At 51.0% G+C, this 21,965-nt stretch overlaps 3 protein-coding genes across 3 annotated transcripts in view; all 3 read right to left on the bottom strand.

Moving 5' to 3' along the window:
* The window catches only part of R3HCC1 (R3H domain and coiled-coil containing 1), a 6,241-nt gene extending 1,561 nt beyond the window's left edge, over positions 1 to 4,680 (bottom strand). Inside the window, 10 exon segments of the mRNA XM_080360262.1 lie at positions 1,160 to 1,319; positions 1,322 to 1,331; positions 1,549 to 1,966; positions 1,969 to 2,236; positions 2,239 to 2,449; positions 2,451 to 2,605; positions 2,608 to 2,678; positions 3,408 to 3,545; positions 4,453 to 4,505; positions 4,507 to 4,680. Coding sequence (XP_080216388.1) covers positions 1,160 to 1,319; positions 1,322 to 1,331; positions 1,549 to 1,966; positions 1,969 to 2,236; positions 2,239 to 2,449; positions 2,451 to 2,605; positions 2,608 to 2,678; positions 3,408 to 3,545; positions 4,453 to 4,505; positions 4,507 to 4,548 — 1,526 coding nt within the window. The 5' untranslated portion in view covers positions 4,549 to 4,680.
* A 4,105-nt stretch (positions 4,681 to 8,785) lies between these two features.
* LOC308050242 (D(1) dopamine receptor-like) lies at positions 8,786 to 10,129 on the bottom strand (the record flags this gene model as incomplete). The annotated part of the gene is made up of 1 exon (XM_080360255.1): positions 8,786 to 10,129. The coding sequence occupies exon 1, from the start codon at positions 10,121 to 10,123 to the stop codon at positions 8,786 to 8,788; it is 1,338 nt and encodes a 445-aa protein (XP_080216381.1). The 5' UTR covers positions 10,124 to 10,129.
* A 4,201-nt stretch (positions 10,130 to 14,330) lies between these two features.
* Positions 14,331 to 21,542, bottom strand: CHMP7 (charged multivesicular body protein 7). Its single transcript, XM_080360166.1, has 10 exons — positions 21,148 to 21,542; positions 19,710 to 19,884; positions 18,641 to 18,826; positions 17,861 to 17,994; positions 17,405 to 17,453; positions 16,978 to 17,097; positions 16,629 to 16,727; positions 16,277 to 16,337; positions 15,530 to 15,691; positions 14,331 to 14,719 (listed from the first exon to the last, which is right to left on the bottom strand). Exons 1-10 carry the CDS (start codon positions 21,435 to 21,437, stop codon positions 14,655 to 14,657), a joined length of 1,341 nt encoding a protein of 446 aa, XP_080216292.1. The 5' UTR covers positions 21,438 to 21,542; the 3' UTR covers positions 14,331 to 14,654.
* Between the last annotated feature and the right edge of the window lie 423 nt (positions 21,543 to 21,965).

The following is a 21,965-nucleotide window of genomic DNA, read 5'->3' as shown; positions in this document are numbered from 1 at the left end:
AACACGCCACACAATAAAACCCATCAGCCACCCTGGGTTCCCAAGAGTATTCAGTATTTTTATCCAGAAATAGCTGGTTCTTTTCAAAGCGTTTTGCCCATTTTACAGGAGGGGAAAGGAAGGAACAGAAGAATATTAAATATGCCCCTTTCGAGCCCACAATCTATGATTTCCCATCAGCTGCCCCCAAGAATTCTCCTTTTCTTCTAAAAAAAACCCAACCCTTGGCCAAAATCAACCTCAATTTCAGGGTCTGACTTTATCACAAAACTGTTCTTTGCCGTTTATGTCGCGCTTTACAAAGACAACGCGATGGCTCAGCTGCACACAATAGAAAATGAGCGATTCATCCAAGTGGTTTATGGAGCTCGTGGGGAAGAGACTGATGTGAAACATCTAATAAAGCACCGGTGGAAAATGAGAGTTTGGGAGCAGGGGGTTCAAAGATACAAAAGTACATATAACATTGACTGCTCCCGTCAGATCTGTCCATTTTCAGCTCCGTTTCGCTCCCGCAGTGAGTGGAGAAAATACATTAGAGGTAACGTGCACAGCAGCCGGCAGCTTATTTCAAATGTAAATCACGGGTTTTAACTCATGGGATCCATAGAGGTGAAGCGCTCACAGCTGAGACACCAGCGATGTAAAGAGGAGGAGGATGGTGGGAGGAAAACAGGGAGAGGAGAAACCAGACACCGATTCTGCGCAGCCTGGCAGAGCTGAGACTAATTACGAGCTGCACTAAGCCAGGTTTATCACCAGCTCTGGGCTGGACTTTGTCCTGGCCCTGCTACTAATCCAAGGTCACTCCCTCCATTCCTCGTATTTACATTAAAAATCTTATCTCCAACAGCAGAATTGGGCCCTTTTTCTCTTGCAAAGATTGATGCACCCACATAATTTCACTCAGGCACCGGAACACAAGATAAAGCAGCTCCTAGAAAGCACCTAAAGACTCGCTAAGGTAACAAGAATAACCCTGCATGGAGATGATGACAGAGCCATAGAGAACCCCTTGTGTTTAAATCACGCAGGAAAACAGCCTTTAATAAGGCACGGGAAGAGCATAAGACATAAGGGCATAAAGGCGAGCCTAAAATGGGAAATTAATCCGATTGTGTTGCGTTTGGGTCCGAATCTGCCGCCCTCGGGTACTCACTGGAAATCCGAGAGCACTTCCAGCAGATCCTCGGTTTTCAGCGCTGGGGAGAAGTCGTAGATTTCGGTGACGTGGCCGAAATCGCCGTCACCGAGCTGCGCGTCGCCGTAGCTGGAGTAGTCAAAGCTGATCTGCTCGATGCTGATGTCCTTCACCGTCAATAACCCACGATCTGAGAGCAGCAAAACCAAAGAGCAAAGAAAAGAATTAAGTACAGTTTAAAAACAATCAGGTTTCGGTTCAAAGAGCAATTCTGCAGGGAAAGCAGCTCCTGCCCGGGGGTTCCGCGGGGTCTCCAACACGTTCCCTCCCCTCCGCTGACTCCCAAGCCACCTTTTTTATGCCCAAAAATGTCTCCCCGCAGCAAAAAAAGGCAACACAAGCGCTACCTCGGCCAAGAGCTCAGCGGTGCCATCGTCCTCGAGGCCGCTCTGCCCGGGGACACACGCGTCCTCCTCCTTGTCACCCGCGGACAAGCGCAGCTCGTGCCACAGAACATCGGCCAAGCCCGAGTGCTCCTTGTCCCCTTGGGTCACCGGCACCGTCCCCGCGCGGTTCTGCGCTGGAGCATCCACGTTCTGCTCCTCGGGAGCCGATGGGTCGCGCTCAGGGGGGTCTAAAGGCTCATCTTGGGCTTCTGGGGCGTTGTAGGGTTGTGTTTGCTCAACGCTGGGGCGCTCTTGGTCTTGGCTTTGCAGCTCGGAGAAACTCTGGTCTCCCTCCACTGTGCCGGCGCTCACGTCCTCACCGTGTTCTGCAGATGGGGACGTGATTCCGCCGCTCTCCAGGGCACCAGCGCGGCTTTCCTCTTGGTTTTCCAGCCCCAGCGATGCTGCAGCGGGGTCTGTACAGTTAGTGGTGCTGCTTTGGGACCCCAAAACACCGGCATCGCGGCTGGTTTGCTCTTCAGCTTGCGCTTGGCACGGGTCGTGCTGCTTTCTGGTATAACACCATCACGGCATTGATCTTGCTCTTCTGCTTCAATTGGCTTTTTATTATGGAGAGAAGAAAGCGAATCCGAACAGTCTTTATCCTGATTTTCCTGCCCAGAGGAATCGTTGCTATTCGCTAACGACGGACATCCGTACAGCACGGGAGACGTTCGTTGTTGGCGTCATCATCATTTTGTCCTGAAAATCCCTCTTCTCCGGGCTCCCGTCTCTTGCCATGGACCATGGGGACACCACCTGCGCCGCCCTCAGGTTTGTCCCGTTCCTCCTGCGCATCCACGACTGATGTTTTAAGGCAAATCTCTTCTTTTTCTGCGTCGCCGCCACCGGTCACCGGTCCCCTCCTGCTCCCCCCAGTCCCCCCTCCTGCGCATCGCTTTGGGGACGTAAAGGGCTTTGTCTGGTTTCTTCCTGGGCGGCCTCTTGATCCTGCCGGAGCCCACGCGGGGGGTGTCACCGTGGGTGTCCCCTCCGCGCCATGGCCGGCCCCCCCGGCCCACGGCTGTGTGGGGCGCTGGCATCTCGGGGGGTTGCTGCTGGGTTTGGGGTCACTGGTCTCACTGGGCAGCCTGGGAGCAAGAGGACGGCAAGACGTGAGGAACCCAAATAACGGGGCGTTGGAAGGGAGAGAGAGAGGAGGAAAAACATCAGATCCAGGTGGGGAAAAGAAAAGAGCCTCTGAAACAAAGAAATAAACTTAGCAGAGGCAATGATACTGTTAAGCGCGTTCTTTACTTTATCAGATCACTGGGGACCATCCTCCATAAGTGCCGCAAATACCAGATGCTCCTGCGTTGCTTATATTCACGTAATCATTACATATTATGCTACATCACTTCAAGGGCCCCTTCCAATCCCTAACATTCTGTGATATACGTTACAGTTCTTAAGAATTTTGACATATATCTATACTAAGAAATAACTGATGACATTAGCTACTGTTTAGCTTCTTACTTACACCTATTAATTATCAGTTAAATATAAACGAAGCACTCTGCTTCTAAACAATGTATTACTTAATCTTCTGCCTTGTCGTATAGAACGATCTAAAACTTGACAAATATCCCCTCGTTTTGCAGGTGGTCAGAAAGCGTTTACGACGTCAATTGGTTAATGATGGGTATGTATTTGTAACTCAATCACAGCACGCGTTAATTTAGCCGCTTCTCTTCCCCTCCGCTGCCTTAAGGACCGGGATGCACTGTTGGTATTATTTGTGGAAAAGCATCACCCGAACTTCATGCCCGTGAACCCGAATGAAAACTCGTGGTTAAAATGAACCGATGCGTGTACGGCACCTGACGGCCGAGTGACAAATCACCGTCCTCCTCCTCCATCCCTCTCCCACGGAAAAGCTGCTCAGCAAATCCACGTTGTCCACGGTGCGATGGATCAGGTACCGGAGGCGACTGGACAGCGGGGGGAACAGCAGCACCCTGCATGGAAAAAGGATGGGAATAACGCAAGGATTTATTAACCTTTCTTCCCCAAGTCGTTCCCAGCGTAGGGTTTAAAACCCAAGCAGGGCTTTCTGATATTAAAGCGACAAAACCCGTGTCCATCCTAGATGTCCAGACAGATGTCACTCGCTTTGCACAGAGCCCCAGAGACTCTCATTCCTGCCCAAATTTGATCTGGGAATGGCTGGAAAACAGCAGGAGGGTGACAGTCCCTTCTTCCCAGCCCGAGAAACCAGCAACTAAAAGAATACGAACAGGTGAATAGACACCACGCTCAATTCCATCACATTTAAACACAGCCTTACAATTCTGGTTTAATTCCTGAGCATCATCCAATTGCAATTTTACTTTCTCTGCCAAACTTCTTCTTTAAAGAAAGGCCACGAAACACAAATTTAAGGTCATTACAAGCCAGCTGGAAGCTGAACTAAGCAATCCCACCCCTGCTCCCGCCCGACACCCTCTTTTTGGCTTCAAAGGTCACTGGACCAGGGAGCAGGTCCAGTTAAACCCAGCCTAGCCAAAGAAAAACGATGCAGCAACCCAAGGCGATGGGGTTTGGTGCTGGGAGGAGCATCTGGCGCTCTGGGCAGAGAGGGGAAACGAAACAAGTTTGATTACAAAACTATTCATTAGAGCTCGTTATGCTGACTAGCGAGCTGGGCCGGGCTGGGGATGGCGCGGAAGCCGCCGGCGTCCAAAATAGTTTGAGAACGAATGGAAAAGGACACACGCAGAAACTCCGCAGGCAGCAAATGCTGCTGCCCAAAAACCAGACGGTGTTTGCACCCCAAGGAATCGACACAAAACGGAGATGAGAGTCGGGACGCGCTGCTGGGGCCACATGGGGACCCTGTGCATGGAGCCCAGGGCTGTGACCCACCTGTGGTGCTGCCCCTGCAGCATGAAGTGCTCCAGCTCCTCGGTGATCCTGCCCCACAAACTCATCCTCGTTGGGCGAGAGGAATACGCCGTCCATGCAGCGCAGCGCCAGGGTGGCGGCGGCGGGGAGCTGGGGGGGACGGGGATGCTGGGGATGGGGGTGCAAGCTGCCCTGCACCCCCTGCAAACCTGACCCCCCTTCACGCACCAGCTGCAGCCCTGACCCAGCCCTGTGCACCCCCTCAACTGCCCTGGGCACCCCTCCTGCACCCCATCCCTTGCCCTGTGCATCCTCAGAACCCTCTGGCCGCTTTTTGCACCCTATAACCCCATCCTTGTGCACCCCCAGCACCCTCTAGTATTCTGTGCACCCCACTATCCCCCCCAGCACCCCTTGTGCACCCCATTCCTCCCCCAGTACCCTCTATACAACCCACTACCCCCCCAGCACCCTCTGTGCACCCCATTCCTCCCCCAGCACACTCTGCACACCCCTTTACATCCCCAGCACCTTCTATGCACCCCATTACACCCCCAGCACCCCTTATACACCCCATTATCCTCCCAGCACCCTCTGTGCACCCCATTACCCCCCCAACCCCTCTGTGCACCCCCATTAACCCCCAAGCACCCTCTATGCACCCCATTACCCCCCTACCCCCTCTGTGCACCCCATTAACCCCTCCAAGCACCCTCTATATACCCCATCAATCCCAAGCACCCTCTGTGCACCCCATTACACCCCCAGCACCCCCTATACACCCCATTATCCCCCCAGCACCCTCTGTGCACCCCATTACCCCCCAAACCCCTCTGTGCACCCCATTAACCCCCCAGCACCCTCTATGCACCCCATTACCCCCCCAACCCCTCTGTGCACCCCATTAACCCCCCAAGCACCCTCTATGCACCCCATTACCCCCCCACCCCCCTCTGTGCACCCCATTAACCCCCCCAAGCACCCTCTATACACCCCATCAATCCCAAGCACCCTCTGTGCACCCCATTACCCCCCAGCACCCCCTATACACCCCATTATCCCCCCAGCACCCTCTGTGCACCCCATTACCCCCCCCAACCCCTCTGTGCACCCCATTAACCCCCCAAGCACCCTCTATGCACCCCATTACCCCCCCACTCCCTCTGTGCACCCCATTAACCCCCCAAGCACCCTCTATGCACCCCATTACCCCCCCACCCCCTCTGTGCACCCCATTAACCCCCCCAGCACCCTCTATACACCCCATTACCCCCCGCACCCCCTCTGTGCACCCCATTAACCCCCCCAAGCACCCTCTGTGCACCCCATTACCCCCCGCAGCACCTTCTATGCACCCCACTATCCCCCACCACGCTCTATACACCCCATTAGCCCCCCAGCACCCTCTGTGCACCCCATTCCCCCTCCACCCCCCACTATGCACCCAATTAATCCTCCAGCACCCCCTATGCACCCCATTTTCCCCCCACCCCCTCCCCCGCACACCCCATTCCCCCCCTCTCCCCCCGCACCACGTGCTGCTTTCCGCACCCATCACCCCCATCCCCGCCACCCCCATCTGCCCCATTCACCGCTTCCCCACGGATCCCCTCGTCCTCCCCCTCCCATCCCTTCCCCGGCCCCGTGTCCCCCCTTGTCCCCCATGTCCCCCCATGTCCCCCCGGTCCCCGCGCTGCCCTCACCAGGCCCGGCCGAGCGGCGGATCCCGGCGCCTGCGCCCGGTCCCGGCTCCTCCCGCCGCCCCGCCCCGGGGGGGCCGGACCAGGCTGGAGCGTCTGCCCCCTTTCCCCCCGAATTACGGGCGATGGGAAGGCGGGGAGACCCCGGGAACCCTCGATCCCCGTCCTGAGGACACCGCGAATCCACCCCCAGCCTGGCCCGAAACACCAAATCCTTCCAAAACCCCCATTTTCCTCAATGTTGGACTCACCCGCATCCGTGGCAGCGGAGAGATTGAAAGTGGGACATCCACTCGCTCAATTTCCCTCTAACACAACTCTTCTAGTAATACTAATGCTTTTCTGTAATTGCAAAGATTCCTCCAGCCAAAAAGCCCCATGGTTTTTAGCCATCTTGTCCTCTTTCTTAGGGAGAACAAAGATGCTGAGAGCCTGAGTTTTGGGGTGACCACCTGGACATTGGGTCATTGTATCAGGAGCACCAGGTGAAGTCAATGAGCCTTACAGGTGCTAGTTATTCTCCTAGTTTCACCTTGCTTTCTTAATGAATCAATGCAGAAATCCTGGGGGGGGGTGCAATTTGCCCCAGGTGACAGCTCCTGGTAGAATAAAGGTCTAAAGAATTTAAAATGTGTCCCCGTTGCTCCCCAGCATGAGCAGAGATGGTCACAACCTGGCCCTGAGCTTCTCCCACTGAGACATCGATTAAAATGTCTTGAAATATATTCATCAGTGATGCACTCAAAGGTAACTAATGACTCTCATTATTTCTGTGATAGGAGCTCCAAAAGAACCATGTCTGGGCTCTTTTACATGAGGAAGATGCTTCCTGGTGGGACTGCAGAGACCTGTGCAGAAAACCCGTTGTAGGAAAATAATAAACCCATTCAGAAAACCTTATTTTTGGCCAAAATTCCACTGTTTTGGAGCTGCATGTTTTTCTCCAATCTCTTTACACAGAGTCAGGGATTAAACCCCAGAACTTTGCCATAGGATGAGTATCAGAAAACTCTTCAAAAAGAGGGAAACCAGACAAGTCCTGCTTTGTAAAGAGCCAGGAATTATGAGTCTTTCCCACCTCCGAGCCTGGAGTCCCGAAATACAGCACAGCCACACTGCATGTGTTACAACCCCCTGAAATTATAGATATTGCAGCAACGTTCCAATGGGATGAGTCGTGTTTGCCTCCTGGAAACACGACAGATGATCCTCCCCATGCCAGAGTCACTGCTCCTCCTCTCATTCAGGCTTTACCGTCCTCCCAGAGCTGAAAAACCACCCCAAAATGGCTCAGTTTTGACCACCGACACCCAGGGAAACGGTTAGAAATGGAGTTGAGCCTTATCAGCGCTTCCCCAGCAAGATTCCGGCACCAACCCGGTGACGCAGCGAGCGCCGCTCCCCTCCCACGCCGGCTCTGCTGCGACTTGACTGTAATTTGGCTCTATTTAATAATTACCGTTACTCTGTAATTATCACTCTCTGCTTTTTCTCTTTGTTAGCGTTTGCCGGGGAGGGGGGAGCAGCTTTTCTGCTGTGCCAGCGAGCTAAAGACGCTGCAGATTCGAGATGCTGTGGATGTGCCGCTTGCTGCAGCCGAGTTTAACCAAAAAACACAGTTTAAAGTCACCGGTATCACGGTGAGATGCTGGGGGCTGTTCACTTGCTGTTCCAACTCCCAGCTAAGCAGACACAAGCTCCCACAGCACAGGGAAGGCTAATTAAAGAGTAAGGTGATCAAGGAGTGCTGCTTCAGAGCCATTATTATTGAAATGAGACAGCAAGGGAGGCAGGATCCTTAATGAAATGGGGGAGGAAGGGAATTAGAGGGAGAACAGTCTGGGAAAAGAAGGGCAACCTGACTTGGGGCAGATGTGGCGCAGAAACCAACGCAGCAACGTCCTGAAGAGCTCAGATACCATCATTCCCACTGTCCCAGGGCTAAAACACAGTTTGTGTTCATCCCAGACTGTGCAAGGCCCAGCTTAGGAAGGCCGGCTCTTGCTGCGGGGGCCAGAGCGGATCTTCAGCGTGATGAATCTCGCCCTAATTAGCGAGACCCTTGTGACGTGCTCCAGACAAGCTGCCACCAAGCACAGCCCTGGGGATCTGCACACTTGTCCGGACCTGCAAGAGAATTCGCTTGAGCAACACTCAGAGCTGAGCCTAAGAGTTATCCCAGCAAGCCCAGTACTGGTTTTATTTGGCTTGTGCCCATTTAGCAGCCTGATGGACTTTTGGACACGGGCCGTGGCCAAACCAGCCCCTCTTGCCGCGTTCCAGCTGTGGTTTGGCTTCGGCGACCATGGAGGGGAAGCGCGGACCACACAAGTCTCTGCTTTCTCAGCTAAGGAAAGCGGAATTCCAGCCCTTGCAGAAAGCATTTTCTTCCATGGGTGAACCAGAGAGAGCAGCGCCGCAGATCAATCCTGCCCACCCGGGCTGGAGCTGAACTGTGAGTTACAAAAACACATATCCGAACAACTTGAGTCACACAGAAAATCACTGTGGCTAATCCTTACTTGTTAATACTCTCCGTCTGGGCAGCAGTTTGTATAATATCCATGTTTTCCTCAAATTCCTCAGAAAACAGGCAACTTCAAGAGCATCCTTGCTTCTATCTCTCCCCACGATGCCTTTGTCCCAACAGCGTCTCAATTGAACGCGTTGCTGGTGAAAGGTTTGATCTCCAGCGAGACAGATGCCTCCTGCTCCATGTGCATCACCATGGGCAAGGCACGGCCAGAGGGCTCGGAGACCCGAGAAACCTTCTCAGGAGACACCTCATTGCTTTCCATGCGCAGAGCGGCGTGTGGGAGCAGCTGGGGGTAGCTGAGCGTCACCACGTCCTTCTGGTACGTGGTGTCGTGGTGGTAGGAGACCAGCTCATTGCTCAAGTTCACCGTCTGCACCGCGTTGCTGGGGCAAAAGCAGCCGCAGCCCAAGATGGAGGCAAAAGCTCTTCGAAAGTCTGCGTTGAAGGCGTATATGATGGGGTTGAGGGAAGAGTTGGCCCACCCGAACCAGACGAAGGTGTCGAAGACGGTCTCGCTGACACAAGGTCGCTCTCCCGGCTTGCGTAGGTCAAGGTTACAGAAGGGCACCACGCAGTTGAGCACGAAGAAGGGCAGCCAGCAGAAGACAAAGACACCCATGATGATGGAGAGGGTCTTGAGGACCTTGGTCTCCTTCTTGAAGGAGTTCCTCAGGGAGGCCTCGTGCGGGCAGTCGCTGCCGTGGCAGTTTTGGGCATGTTCCACCGCCCTCTCCAGGGAGGAGATCCTGCGGATCTGCTGCTGGGCGATGCAGAAGATGCGGGTGTAGGTCCCAATCATGATGGCAACGGGGATGTAGAAGCTAATGAGAGAAGATGAGATGGCGTAAGTCCTGTTGAGGCTGGAATCGCAGTTCTGCTCCTTCCTGGTGGTGTTAAAACCTTTCTCCTGTTGGCTGAGAAGCTCACGGTCCTTGTGCCACTTCAGCTGCACGGGGATGAAGGAAATCAAGAGAGACAGGAGCCAAGCCACCCCGATCATGATGAACGCCACGTGCTTCGTCATCTTCCTCTCGTAGCGGAAAGGGTTGGAAATGGCCCAGTAACGGTCCACGCTGATGATGCACAAATTGAGGATGGATGCTGTGGAGCACATGATGTCAAAAGCCACCCAAACATCACAGAAAGCCCCGAAAGGCCAGAACCCCACCACCTCGGTGGCCGCCTTCCAGGGCATCACCAGCACGGCCACAAAGAGGTCGGACACCGCCAAGGAGATGACGAAGAGATGGGTGACCTTGGAGCGCAAGTGTCTGAACTTGACCATGGCCGCGCACACCAGGGTGTTGCCCAGGAGCGTGGAGAGGATGAGGAGGGACAGCAAGGCAGCTGTCACCACACGCGAGGACAACTCAGAGCCGCCCCCCTCTGCCCAGCTCTTCCCCGTGCCATTGATCGCATCCTGCCCATCTTCTGCGAGGGAGTAAAAACCATCCATGAGTCCCCCTTTCTTGCAGTTTCTCAGGAGGTTTCGCAGCTCAGCATCCAAACCCCCTTTTTACCGACATCTTGGAAGCACCGAGCAAAATCCTGCCAGGATTGAACCTTCCCCTCCTTCCCCTGTCTCCTGCTGGTGGCGTTTGGGGTTGTTTTTTCCCCTACTTTTCTTTCTCCACAGCCTCACAAAGAGCCGGCACTCAGCGAGCTGGGAGGGTTTTTGTTCCGAGCCTTCCTCCCTCTCTTCTCTCCGAAGCTCTTCCTCTTTGCCGATGTGACGCTCGCTGCAGAATCCCGCTCGATCCCTTCTGCACCGGGAGCGTCCGGCTCTTTCTGCTCTTGCAGACGGATCTTTCCAGCTGATAAAACAGGCTGCTCTTCCCTCCGGTGCTAATCACATCTGGATTGAGACCCCAGGTCGGTTCTCTGAGAACTTGGCATTGGGAATCCGCAGCTGATGGGGTGAGTTGATTGGGAATTAGGGGATAGGGTTGAAGGGGTAAAATAACAAACATTCCAGTGGGATCTGAGGGTCTCCAGTGCAAATCAGGGTGGAAATGTAATGTGCTTGGTCTCTGAATAAGAGACATTTGAATTCACTGCGCAGGCACCGAGTCGCGGCTCAGGTACGTGACCCTAAACCAGCTCCTCCATCCTGATAATGTTTTTGTCCTGAATAATCAGGGGTATTGTCAATAAACTGATTCTCTTTTAAGTTTCTCATTGTTTCTTTTCTTCTCTTTTTCTTTACTTCTCTTTCTTTTCTTTACTCCCCTTCCTACCCCATGAAAGGCTCAGACTGACAAGCAAACTGCTCTACAAGACTCTCCCGTATTCAGTGGTACTAAGAACTAGGTCTGACCTAGTAAGGCACAGTTTAGCCTTGGAAGGAAGACAATCCCATCCATCACTTTGTAATTAAAGCCACTCTAAGCAAAAGGGCCTGTTTGATCAAAAAATGTCAGAAAAATCCTTCTGGAGGGAAGATTCCCCAAGAGCCAGCTCTGTAACTGCAGCTTAAACCAGGACCAGCTTTGGAGAAAAGCCTTGCTGGCAAACTGGCCAAGGTGGGAAAGAGCAGCAAGAGCTTTCCAAATTACCCCCAAAAACCAACCAGGCAGTTCAGCATTAATTCACCCGTTATGTTGGTATTTGCTGCAGCGTATCACAACCTGCCCCTCACCTCTGAAGAAAGCACAGCCAATCTACACAGACTCAGGTTTAATTAACCCCACGACCCAGGCTTTGCATAAACTCAGATCGAGCAGGAACTGCCCAAGAACAACTTTCAAACAAGAGAGCAGTTATAGCCTTGAAGATACGGCAGCGAGCAGCTTGCCCCTAAAGCAAATAGTGCTTTGGGACAGGTTAAAGAAAGTCCTTGCCAGCGTGTCGCGGCATTTCCTTCGGCAGGCTTTGCTTAATTAAGCCTCATTAGTTCCGCCAACACCCGGAGGAGCTGCTAGATGGCACCAGCACCTCACGGGCCAGAATTCCACTTGGGTCCTTTTTGTCACACCACAATTTCATCCGAGGAAAAGACTCATCACCCTGCGAGGATCCACGCAGATGAACCTTCTGCCCCAAAAGGGCTTTTCTTTCTTGTGTTCCCTCTACTGGGCTCAAAGATTTAAGCTGCAAGACACAAACGGGATGTTTTCACCGCTGCAATGGCACATCAGCCGGCACACAGCGTTAAATCACGGCAGAGGCTCAGACTACACAGCTAAGCCAGACTTATTCCTTGAGACACAAGGAAACCTTCATCCTCCTCCTCAGGAGCTTAAAACCATCCAGGAAAGGATCTCACCCTTGCACGCTGCTCATAGGGAACCAGCCATTCAAAGGCAGGTTAAAAGGGTCCAATACGTTACCAGGTTTCTACACATCTCAGGATACACCTAATGAAGAGAGGAGCATTAATTCTGCTGTCAGGGACAAACACAATCCAGCTACTCACACAAAACACCAGCAGTTACTCCTGTTCCCAGATTAACTCCTCCTGCCCACTAGATACAATCATCTCCACTTAGAAAACCGTTCTGCTGTGTTATATTACCAAACCCTTGCTGCATTTCCTCACATAAGGAGCTGCTATTTTTTCTGAGAATCAAGTCAAGTACTATTTTAAACAGCACTCCAATATGATAAGATTCCAGTTTGGTGGCAATTCAGCTCTAAGGTTGTTTTATATTTAATTTCCTCAGCCAGCAAGAAGCTGCCCTCTATTTCCCTTCCCTGCTGTCGCACCAAAATACACTTAAAATTCTCTATTCAGCCATGTTGATTACATTCCCCACTTTGCATCAAAGGCAGAAAATTACAAGCCACTTCAAATAAAGCAGCAGCTGCTGGGGTTTAACTCTTAAATGCCTCTTCCAGGGCGCTGTCTCCATCAGATGCATTACAGAGTTCCAGGAGAGTGTTTCTTCCTACAATCAGAACAAGAAGCTGCCCAAAACTTGTGCCACAATGAAGTTTACATATTGTTTAGTACAAAACCAAGGGGTGAATGAGAAGCGACGTCCTGGTGTAGGTTTCCTCATGGTCTCAGCGAGGTGGTTTAGGCAAAGGATTCTGCTCTGTGCAAGCCCTGAACTGCGCTGGTTTGAGACACGCAACGATGAAGTGGAAAGGTAAGATGGGCTGAAGCAAAGAAAAAGCAGCAAGTTGTCCAAAACAATGCTCATAAAACAAAGGCGCCACGACCAACAGCCAGTACAGGCCACGTGGTAAAAACAGACCATGTTGAACTTTAAAAGCTTGTAACTGTTGGGCTTTTTTTAAACACAGAGAAAAGCTCAGGGATATCAAAGCCTGGTACCCGCAACTACTCAGTTGTTGAGCAAGCAGCCCATTTGCTTGCAGCAGACGAGTTTTCCAGGTGCAGAAGCACAGCTGGAACAGCACAGAGAAAAGGAGACACCACAAGGGACCCCGGTTCCTCCCCTTTATTACACGGAGGCAGAAAACAGTGGTTTTTCTCCCGTTTACTTACAAAGGAAGGGAATACAGAGCTTCAAGTCATTCCACATTAATTCCGCCTGGGGAAGCGGCCAGGCTACCGCGCACCTTCTCGTGACCAAAGTGACAAAGAAGCCAGAGCCAACAGCACCCTAGTGACACCTCTCATTTCTTCCCCTGCCCTCTGGGGCTAAAGCTGGGTCGTCAATAATTAACTCCAGCCCTAATTTACCGCTCACCCAAGCTGGCATCCGCAGGGCTGGAGCGACGGAGGCAAAGGTGGATGGTGATGGGAATACATTCCAAGTCGGGGAGGAGGATTTGTTACATGGACATGTTGCTCCTCGCTCCCTGGCCAGGCTCTGTGTGCAGAAAGCCCAGTTAACAGCACATTCCCCTCCGAAAGAATTCATTTATTCACATTCGCTATCAGGCTTTCTGTCCTTCCATGTGCATACGCAGAATAAAAAAGGGACCTGCAAAAGATAGCGATCTCGCTTCTGATGGGGAAAGAGACTCTAAAAAACATCTTCACTTGCTGTGCTTTTTTCTTGCATTAGAAACATTTACAGGGTTTTGTTTTGGGGCTTTCTGGTAACTTGTAGTCTCGTGGAATTGCAGCATCAAGATCAAAGGCCAAGTCAAGGCTGTTATACAAACCCACCCTCTCAAAGAGGGAAAATGCTGCATCCCTTCTCCTCCCACCCCAAATCACTCAATGAGAGCTCAAAGCAGATCAGCCTGCAGCTCCCAACAGGTTTTGCAAACAGGGATGATAGAAAAATAGCAAACAGCTCCAATTTCAAGTAAGAGCAAGCAGAAAATTGTGTTACAGTGGCTGCAAACCCCCATCACAACAGGCAGCGTAAGGAACTCCACCTCAGATCTTTTGCAGGTCTCCCTTTTAAGGCCTTAGTGTCGGTACAGAAAGAGGATCTACTTTTGTCTTGTGCTTGCAATTGCTGCCCTCTAGAGCAGCAACAAAATCTCCTACAATGTAACAGTTACAGTGTCTAGTTGGCCACAACCGTGCAAAACACAGACAGGGAGGGAGAGAACTATTAACAGATGTTTAAGCTCGTTGCAGATAAGTACCGTCCTTGACATGAGTTATGTGCCAAGTGTTTTAAACAACCACACAAACAGCCAAATGTTGAGCAACTGCAACAGCGCTGCAACTCAGGTTCTCAACATCAGCCACAGCAAAGGAAAAATAAAATTAAAGTAAAGCCCAAACCAAGCACTGTTATGGACATCGAGTTTATCTTCACTGGGCAGAAGAGTGAATTGGGTTCCCAGAAGGGAAGACTGGATGTCGCAGAGTGACTTTGTGACAAGCCACACTGAGACCAGTGCAGATGTTGGCACAGATGTTGGCACAGAGATGACAAACACCAGCTGGGGCCAGTTCCAGAGTGGATTGTCACGGCAAGAGATCCTGTTGCTGAGCGAAGTGATATCCATGAAGAACAGGGGAGTGTTGCTCCTCTCCCCAGAAGTCCTAGTCATTAGTTAAGGAACTTTTAAGACAACTTCTCCAACTGCAACAACAGGATTCTGTTGGGTCTTTAGAGATTCAGTCCCAGAGCTGTTTGGGGTTCGGAGGAAGCAGAGGGAGTCTTTTGTGCCAAATCTATAAAGAAAATTGCGACAGAAAGAGATCAGTTTTCATCAGTAAGAGGGACTGGAGGAACTAGATCAACATATACAATTGCAGAGCACCTCGGTGCTTCAATATTTAATTGCATTCTCTTGGAAACACACGCTTCATGTTTGATATGGGCGCATTCTGCTCTGAAACCTGAGAGTATCAGCTGGCCGAATCGCAAGAAAATTATATGGGCAGTTCTGTGTCATTGTTCATTAACAGATTCCTGAAAGGAAAATTAAAGTCTATTTAGCCCTGTCCAAGACAGGTCTAGGGAAAACTCAGCATGTAGTTCAAGCCCATAAGCTCTGGTCACTCGCTGTTACTAAACCAAGACTAGTTGAGTGCTAGTTTAAGCAGAAATCATATCTATAACACGAGACATAGTAAACATTCTAGGACAGAGAAGGTGCTGCATGCTTGGCAGCAACAGGCATGAAAATGCTGGTCTGCTTCATCACTGTTAACAGAGCACACAAAAAAACCACTGCCTGGGGTTGTTAAACGACAATGAAAAATGGTTAGTCCAAGCACCAGCTCCCCTCTAGGGCCTGCAGCTTTCCCTGTACCACACAGCAAAATGCCCAGGCAGAATTTCTAACAAAAAAAGGGTAGTTCTCTCACGAGTGAGTCTGGTAGTGCAAGATAAAGCCACTGAGCAGCTGGCAGGGACACCAAAAGAGCTTGATTTCAGCTGTGTAACTGGAAGTGGGCAAGATTCTGGCTCAGGCTTTAGTTCTGCTGGCCATCTTTCGCTTTGCAAGGCTCACACGACTTGCTGCTATCCATCCGTACCTCCATCAGCAACAGAGAGCTTCTCCAACTCTGCTTCCAGCTCAGCATCAGAAATGGGTGGATTCGGCACCTTCTGGGGAACGGGAGGCAGATCTATAGGCTCCTTAGTCGAGTCCTGCAGGAGACTGTCCAGCTCCTTCTCAAGTTCCTCGGTGTCCACCTCTGCAGATTAAACAAAGCATTCAGTTCCAAGCAGAATTAAGTAGGATCTTTGCAGTACAGACTGAAATCCAAGTTTAAAAGGGGTGTTATTACTCCCATCCATCATTACTTTTAATAATAAGGAACTCCCTGTGCTGCTTCTAAAGGTGAAAATTCAGTCCTGATCTCAGGGAGAAGCTAATCCTTTAGATGCCTCAGCACAAAGGCTTCTAAGGGCAAGAAAACATTACAGCAGAGACAAACAAGCTGCAGCAACACGCAGGTCAGAGGAAAAAGATCATCACTTCAATAACAAACTCCAAAAATAGCTTTAAATCAACATGACGCAAGTCTGAACTGAGATCCAGCAGCTCTAAGAGACTGCAAGGATTTGGAGATGCACAAATGTTGATTCCTCTGCAACCCAATGTCAGAGAAGAGAACTTTGTCCGTCCTCACCCCCTCCCATGGCACTGGCAGCAAAATCATTGGTATTTTTGTGTTTATCCTCCCAGGAAGGACTGGAGGTACATGGGGAGGGAGTAGGGAAGGGCCAGCAGTGACATGGAAGATGAGCAAAGGATGAAAAACCCCCAAAAAACGTACCTAGACCATTGATCCCCACTCCAGCCAGAGTCTGGGCTACTTCATCTTGAGTATCACAGAGCTGAGGAAAAACACACAGTGCTTGATACAGAATATAAGCTGATCTTAGGTCTTACTGTAGCCACCTATGTCAAAAGTAGAAATAGCGATACGTAAACCCAAACACACCCAGTTATTTGAAGACCTCTGCTTGCTGATCTAAAAAGATCAGGATTAAATCAGTTTTCTCCAGTGGCATATGGAATAGAAACTAAAAAGCGCCAGAAGCCTCAGCGGTAATAGCTGGACAAGCTCCCTGCCTACATCTACACACCACTTGCTTGTTTCTTTAGCTGTGCTCTTATCTCAGTACCTCTTGTATCTGATCCACCAGGTTCTCTGCCTTCTCCACAGTAACATCCTTCATGGACAGCTTCAGAGCTCCCACACCAGCCTGATAGGCACTAAATACCTTAAAGAAAAATACACAGGGTTAAGAACAAAGAACAGGCAGCGTAAGCTTCTCTCAAGACCTGTTATCCAAGTGGAACTCTCAGGAAAACATTAGACAATGAAGCCACAAGCAGAGCCACACCATCGGAGCAGAAAATAAAGCCTCAGCAGCCACCTCACACCCCTTAGACAGGAGCTCTGACAAGCAGGTAAAGCAGCAAAATGAGAAGAGCGGGGCTAAAGCGAGAAGCAGAAAATTAACACGTTACCATCTGGTCAGTCTGCGAGGCGTATATACGATCCAAGATTCCCTGGACAGCATCCAGCTTGGAATGAAGCTCTTCAATGCGCCTTTCCGTCCTTCGTTTGGATTTCAAACATCTCAGCGCCTGGAGACATTAGATATACAGGCTTGGATCACAAACCAGGCAGCAGTCGAAGAAAATGTCAAAAAATAGCAGTCCCAGTGCAACAAGCCATGCACACACCAGCTGGATTTAAGAGCTGGCTATTTCCATTCCTCTTCACATTGCTTTGGACTAATATGTTCTTATCTCCACCTGAAGGAGATGTCTGGCCTCAGGAACACCACTTCAACACATCAAGTTCAAGTACACAACACCCAACCCCAGTCATTATCTGCAGTTATGGAGCAGCTCCAAGAAACTTGTAGTTCCTCCCATGAACAGGACTTACCAATTGCTTTTTCCCAGCTTTACAAGCGCTCCGGGCATCCTCTTTACACCTGTGCAGACGCAACAAGGAAAAAGCAGCTTATTTCTTTGCAAGCAGTAGTTATTTTACACATCAGCAGCCATTCTCACTTCCTTGCTCTAATCCAGAGGTGACAGGGTAACAAAGTATTTCGGATACAAACACCCTCAGGCCACTGTTGCTTCTCACAAATAGTCCTTGAGTGGATTCCAAATCCTCGCATGAACTTTTGGCAGCCATTCACAGCGTGTTGTTTTTACAGGGATAAGGAACAAAGACTGGAAAACCTGCCTTACTACATGACTGTGGCTACTGTGTTTACCAAACAGGAAAGGATGACTTGCACTTTCAGAAAGCGGCTTCGTTCTAACTCTGCGACAGGAATACAAAGTTCTACAGCACACGGACGTTCTGCCCACCACCCTTCCCCCAAATTACTTCTCTGCTTCCTGGGAAAGGGACTCCACCTTCTGTGACAGCAGCTGTTCGCTTTGCATCAACTGATACACTCCGATGTCCACATCATTCATCGGGGAGACTTTGGCATGAAGACCTCGGGCAAACTTCACTATCTAAAATAAAAAACCCATATGCTCGAGTCTTGTCTCTAAACTCTGTGCCTACATAAGAAATATTTTCACTTTGATGGAAGGAAAAGGTGTTTTTACACCCCCAGTTTAAGCCTTGCAATAGGACATGCCGGTCACCATATAATCTAATATTAAACTAGACAGGATTGGGGGACATCAATGTGAAAACACAAAGCCCGAATGGAACACCCTGAAGATTTAAAGCTCTCCTGGTGCTCCGAACAGCGTACGGCAACGTCGCACTTGTAAGTCCTTCAGTACCGAACTGCACAGGTAAATGTGACATCTCTGTAGTTACTAATGGACAGGAACAACAATTCCAGGGGTGTGGAACAATTTTAACTTGGGTAGCTGGGAACAGTGTGTAGACATCTACAGTGTCCACCAGTTTTTCAGCTGTTAAACTACATTGGTAATATCACAAATGTTTGATGTGGGAAAATAAGAACCTTTCGTGCAAGAACAAGGATTCAATCTCACCTATAACCTTGTTACAATGTTGGAGTCCATACAATTTACTTTTCCAAACAAAACCCACCCATATTTAGCCAATAAAGCATCCTTTCCAGCCTGGTGAAATGCAGGACGGGGATTATACCACCCAAAAGCAGTCACCTTTACCCTGTACCTTCTCTCCGTTCTGTTCCAGGATCGTGACTCTCTTTTCCTTCTGCAGCTGGAGCAGCAACAAGTAGAACGTCCTTTCGTCTGGACAAACGCTGGCACAGAGGGAACGCAGCTCTGAGAGGGCAACAACCGGGTGAGAAGAGAGCGCGGAGTTCTGATATAAGCGATAAACTTCCTCTGCCTTCTCCTGAAAGGAAGCGAAAGAGCTGCTTGTTAGTTTACACAGCACTTTTCCTTCTTGCACAGCTGCCAAGCCCACACCTGCTTCCTCCCACACACCGAAGGTGAAACGTTGGACGCATCGTATTTTGGGCCAAACTTTCAGAAAGCAACAGTAATGCTTGAAAGATATCACCATTAATGGAATGAAAAATGACTACACTGCTCACATTCCCCGTGTGAATGCTATGGAACACAAGAACTACACAGGCAGCAAGGTGGGGTCTTCTGCAAGTCGTGTCGCCCCCTCCCAAGTTTAAACCAAATAAAACTGTTTCTTTAATTTGCACTGTACTTGTACTCAAAGAGTCATTTTGCATCATTTGTATATGGCTAGAGGAAAAAGTTTCTCTCGTTATAACCCACATAAGACTATAGAAACAACTCTTTCCATTCCACATCAGGGTTTGTGGGTTTCCAGCCACCTTTTAAAAAGGTTTCTCTTCTCCCCCATGCACACACTCTCCTGGTGCAGAGGGAAGACACCATCTGCTACCAGAATAACCACAAATAAAGGAAAACATCTAAAGAGCTCTCACATTTCTGCTAATCCCTGTCATTTAGATGCCACTTTCAGGCAACAGCAGCAAGTGTTGGTGCTAATTTTAACAGGCACCGAGTACAGAGAGGGACCCAAGGTCTCGACGGTCAGCACAGCGCCAGGTTAGACTGAACAACATTTATTATTTCTTATTCCTGAGTTATTTCATCCACCTCTCTACAGGTTTTTAAACACCTACGGAGTACAAATGAATGTCTATTCAATGCTGATCTTTCCTCGCTAGCACATAAAACTACTCATAACCTTTCTGGAGATGCGCAACCTTGAAAAAGTTCTCAACACCACCCACCTGAAGCAGCTCCACGTAAATCAGGACCTCCTCTTCCTCGGGGATTTTACTGTCACCCAGCACACTGGACAGAGTCCACTTCAGGGGCTTCAGAATGAAGACCCCCACTCCCCAGGAGATCCAGCTGCTGTCCACACTGGCCATGAAGTCCGACTCCCTCTGCAGTTTGCCACGTCTGGAGAAAAGACACATACACAACTGAATACAATCAGGCGTAAACCCTTCCAGCGAGCAATAGTGCCAGCGTGGGGAACTTTTATGTGAAACGCTGCTCTGCGCTTTGTACATCCACAGTCCTAGTGGCATTTTTTAACTAAAAGTTAATTGCTAGCTAAAGTTTGATATGTTACTATGATGCTCCGCTAGACACAAGTGTATTCTGCTTACTATTTTTTCCAGTTTAGTAAATTTCTCCCAGTTTTCTGACTTGAAACTGAGGAGGCATCCAACAAGGGTAGGGTCAGTTTTTAGAGGGGGTAGTTGTACATTTCAGGGTGCTTCATTCCTACCTTAAATTGCAAATAAAACTTCTAAAGCTGAGAGAACTTGCATTTTTTATGTTCCTGACTCAGGCAGCTCCTGCTGTTCTTCAATCTTTTTAGGGTATCAGCCTCAAGCTCTAGTTACACAACACAAAGCACCCGGTTGCGAATACCAGCGCACAACATCCCCGTACAGCACCACACACCATTCACAGCTGGGTCACCACAACCATTTCAGGGAAATGTAACCCAATTTGACACAAAGCTCCTCCTGCACCTACAGCCTCCCCCAGCACAGTATTCCCTTGGGATCCCCCACAACACAACCCCATATTCCCTCAGGTCTGTGTTCTCTTCTTTCCAAGCACTAACACAGCAGCAAAACCCCCTCATGTTTTCCCGCAATCACCCATCCAAAACCAGCACCAAACATTCCCTCATGCCCACTGCACCCCTTCTTTTATCCAGCGCCCTGCAGCGCTCTCCCCACCACGCACAGAGCGGGCAGAGAATCATTTTGGCTGGAAAAAACCCTCAAGAACGAGTCCAACCATAACCCACCCCAGCACTGCCCCATGTCCTGAGAACCTCATCTCTGTGTCTGTTCAACCCCGCAGGGATGGTGACTCCAGCACTGCCCTGGGCAGCCTGTTCCAATGCCCCACAGCCCTTTGGGGAAGAAATTATCCCAAATTTCCCACCTCAACCTCCCCTGGCGCAACTTGAGGCCGTTTCCTCTGCTCCTGGCGCTTGTTCCTGGGGAGCAGAGCCCGACCCCCCTGGCTCCAAGCTCCTTTCAGGCAGTTCAGAGATCAGAAGGTCTCCCCTCAGCTCCTGTTCTCCAGCTGAACCCCCAGCTCCCTCAGCCGCTCCACCACACCTGTGCTCATTCACAGCCCCCTTCTCCAGCCACTTCCCCGGCCTCCCCGCTCCCCACCCCCGCAGGGCCGCGCTACCTGAGCAGCTCCCGGAGGACGGTGCCGAGCCCCAGCGGGACGCTGCCCCGCCGCTCGAAGCCGTTCTGCAGCTCCCGCAGGCAGGTCCGGACGACGCCCCGGCGGCGGCCGCGGGCCAGCACCAGCCCGACCCAGAAGGCCATCTTGCTGTCCCACTCGGTGCTGTTCACCTCGCGGCTCTGCTTAAAAGCCGAGAACAGGAAAGCCATGCGCTCGTCGTCCGTCTCCCACTCGGGCGGCAGGTCCCCCTGCGGGGCCGGCCCAGGCGGCGCCCGCCCCGGGCTGCACATCTACGCGAGCCCCCGGCTCCGCCGCGGCCTCCGCCCGGCCGGGACCCGCCTGGTTGCTGGGGAGACGCACTGCGCAAGCGCGGTGCTATCAACTCCCCCTTCGGTTGTCTCTGTGTGGGCTGCCCCGCGCCGCCTCCCCCCCCCGCCCGCCGTGGTACGGTCCTGCGCCTGCGCGCTGCCTTCCCGTCATGCACCGCGGCCGCCGAGTGACCGGGTGGGACGGTCCGGCCTGGTTCAGGTTTATGTCCCTCCCTGCACCTCCCAAAACACACCCAAACGGGCGTGACGTCACCTGGTGATGTCATTGGAGGTGATGTCATTGGGGGTGATGTCATTCTGCAGAATGGGGCGTGTGTTTCCCCGTTGGAGTCAGACCAGAAGGCTGGTGAGGCCTTTGAAGGCCCTTCTGGGGCTTGTCAGCTTTGGCCCCTGTGTCCTCCAAACCCAAACGGGATCAAAGGCAAGTGGGCACCTGGTGAAAATGCCCAGGGGAGTGATTTTGTATCAGCACCAGTGTGGGGAGCAGGC

Source organism: Nesoenas mayeri, assembly GCF_963082525.1.
Source record: "Nesoenas mayeri genome assembly, chromosome: 27".
Lineage (NCBI taxonomy): Eukaryota > Metazoa > Chordata > Aves > Columbiformes > Columbidae > Nesoenas > Nesoenas mayeri.
The sequence above is the reverse complement of the archived record's forward strand: the minus strand, read 5'-3'. Positions and strand labels throughout refer to the sequence as shown.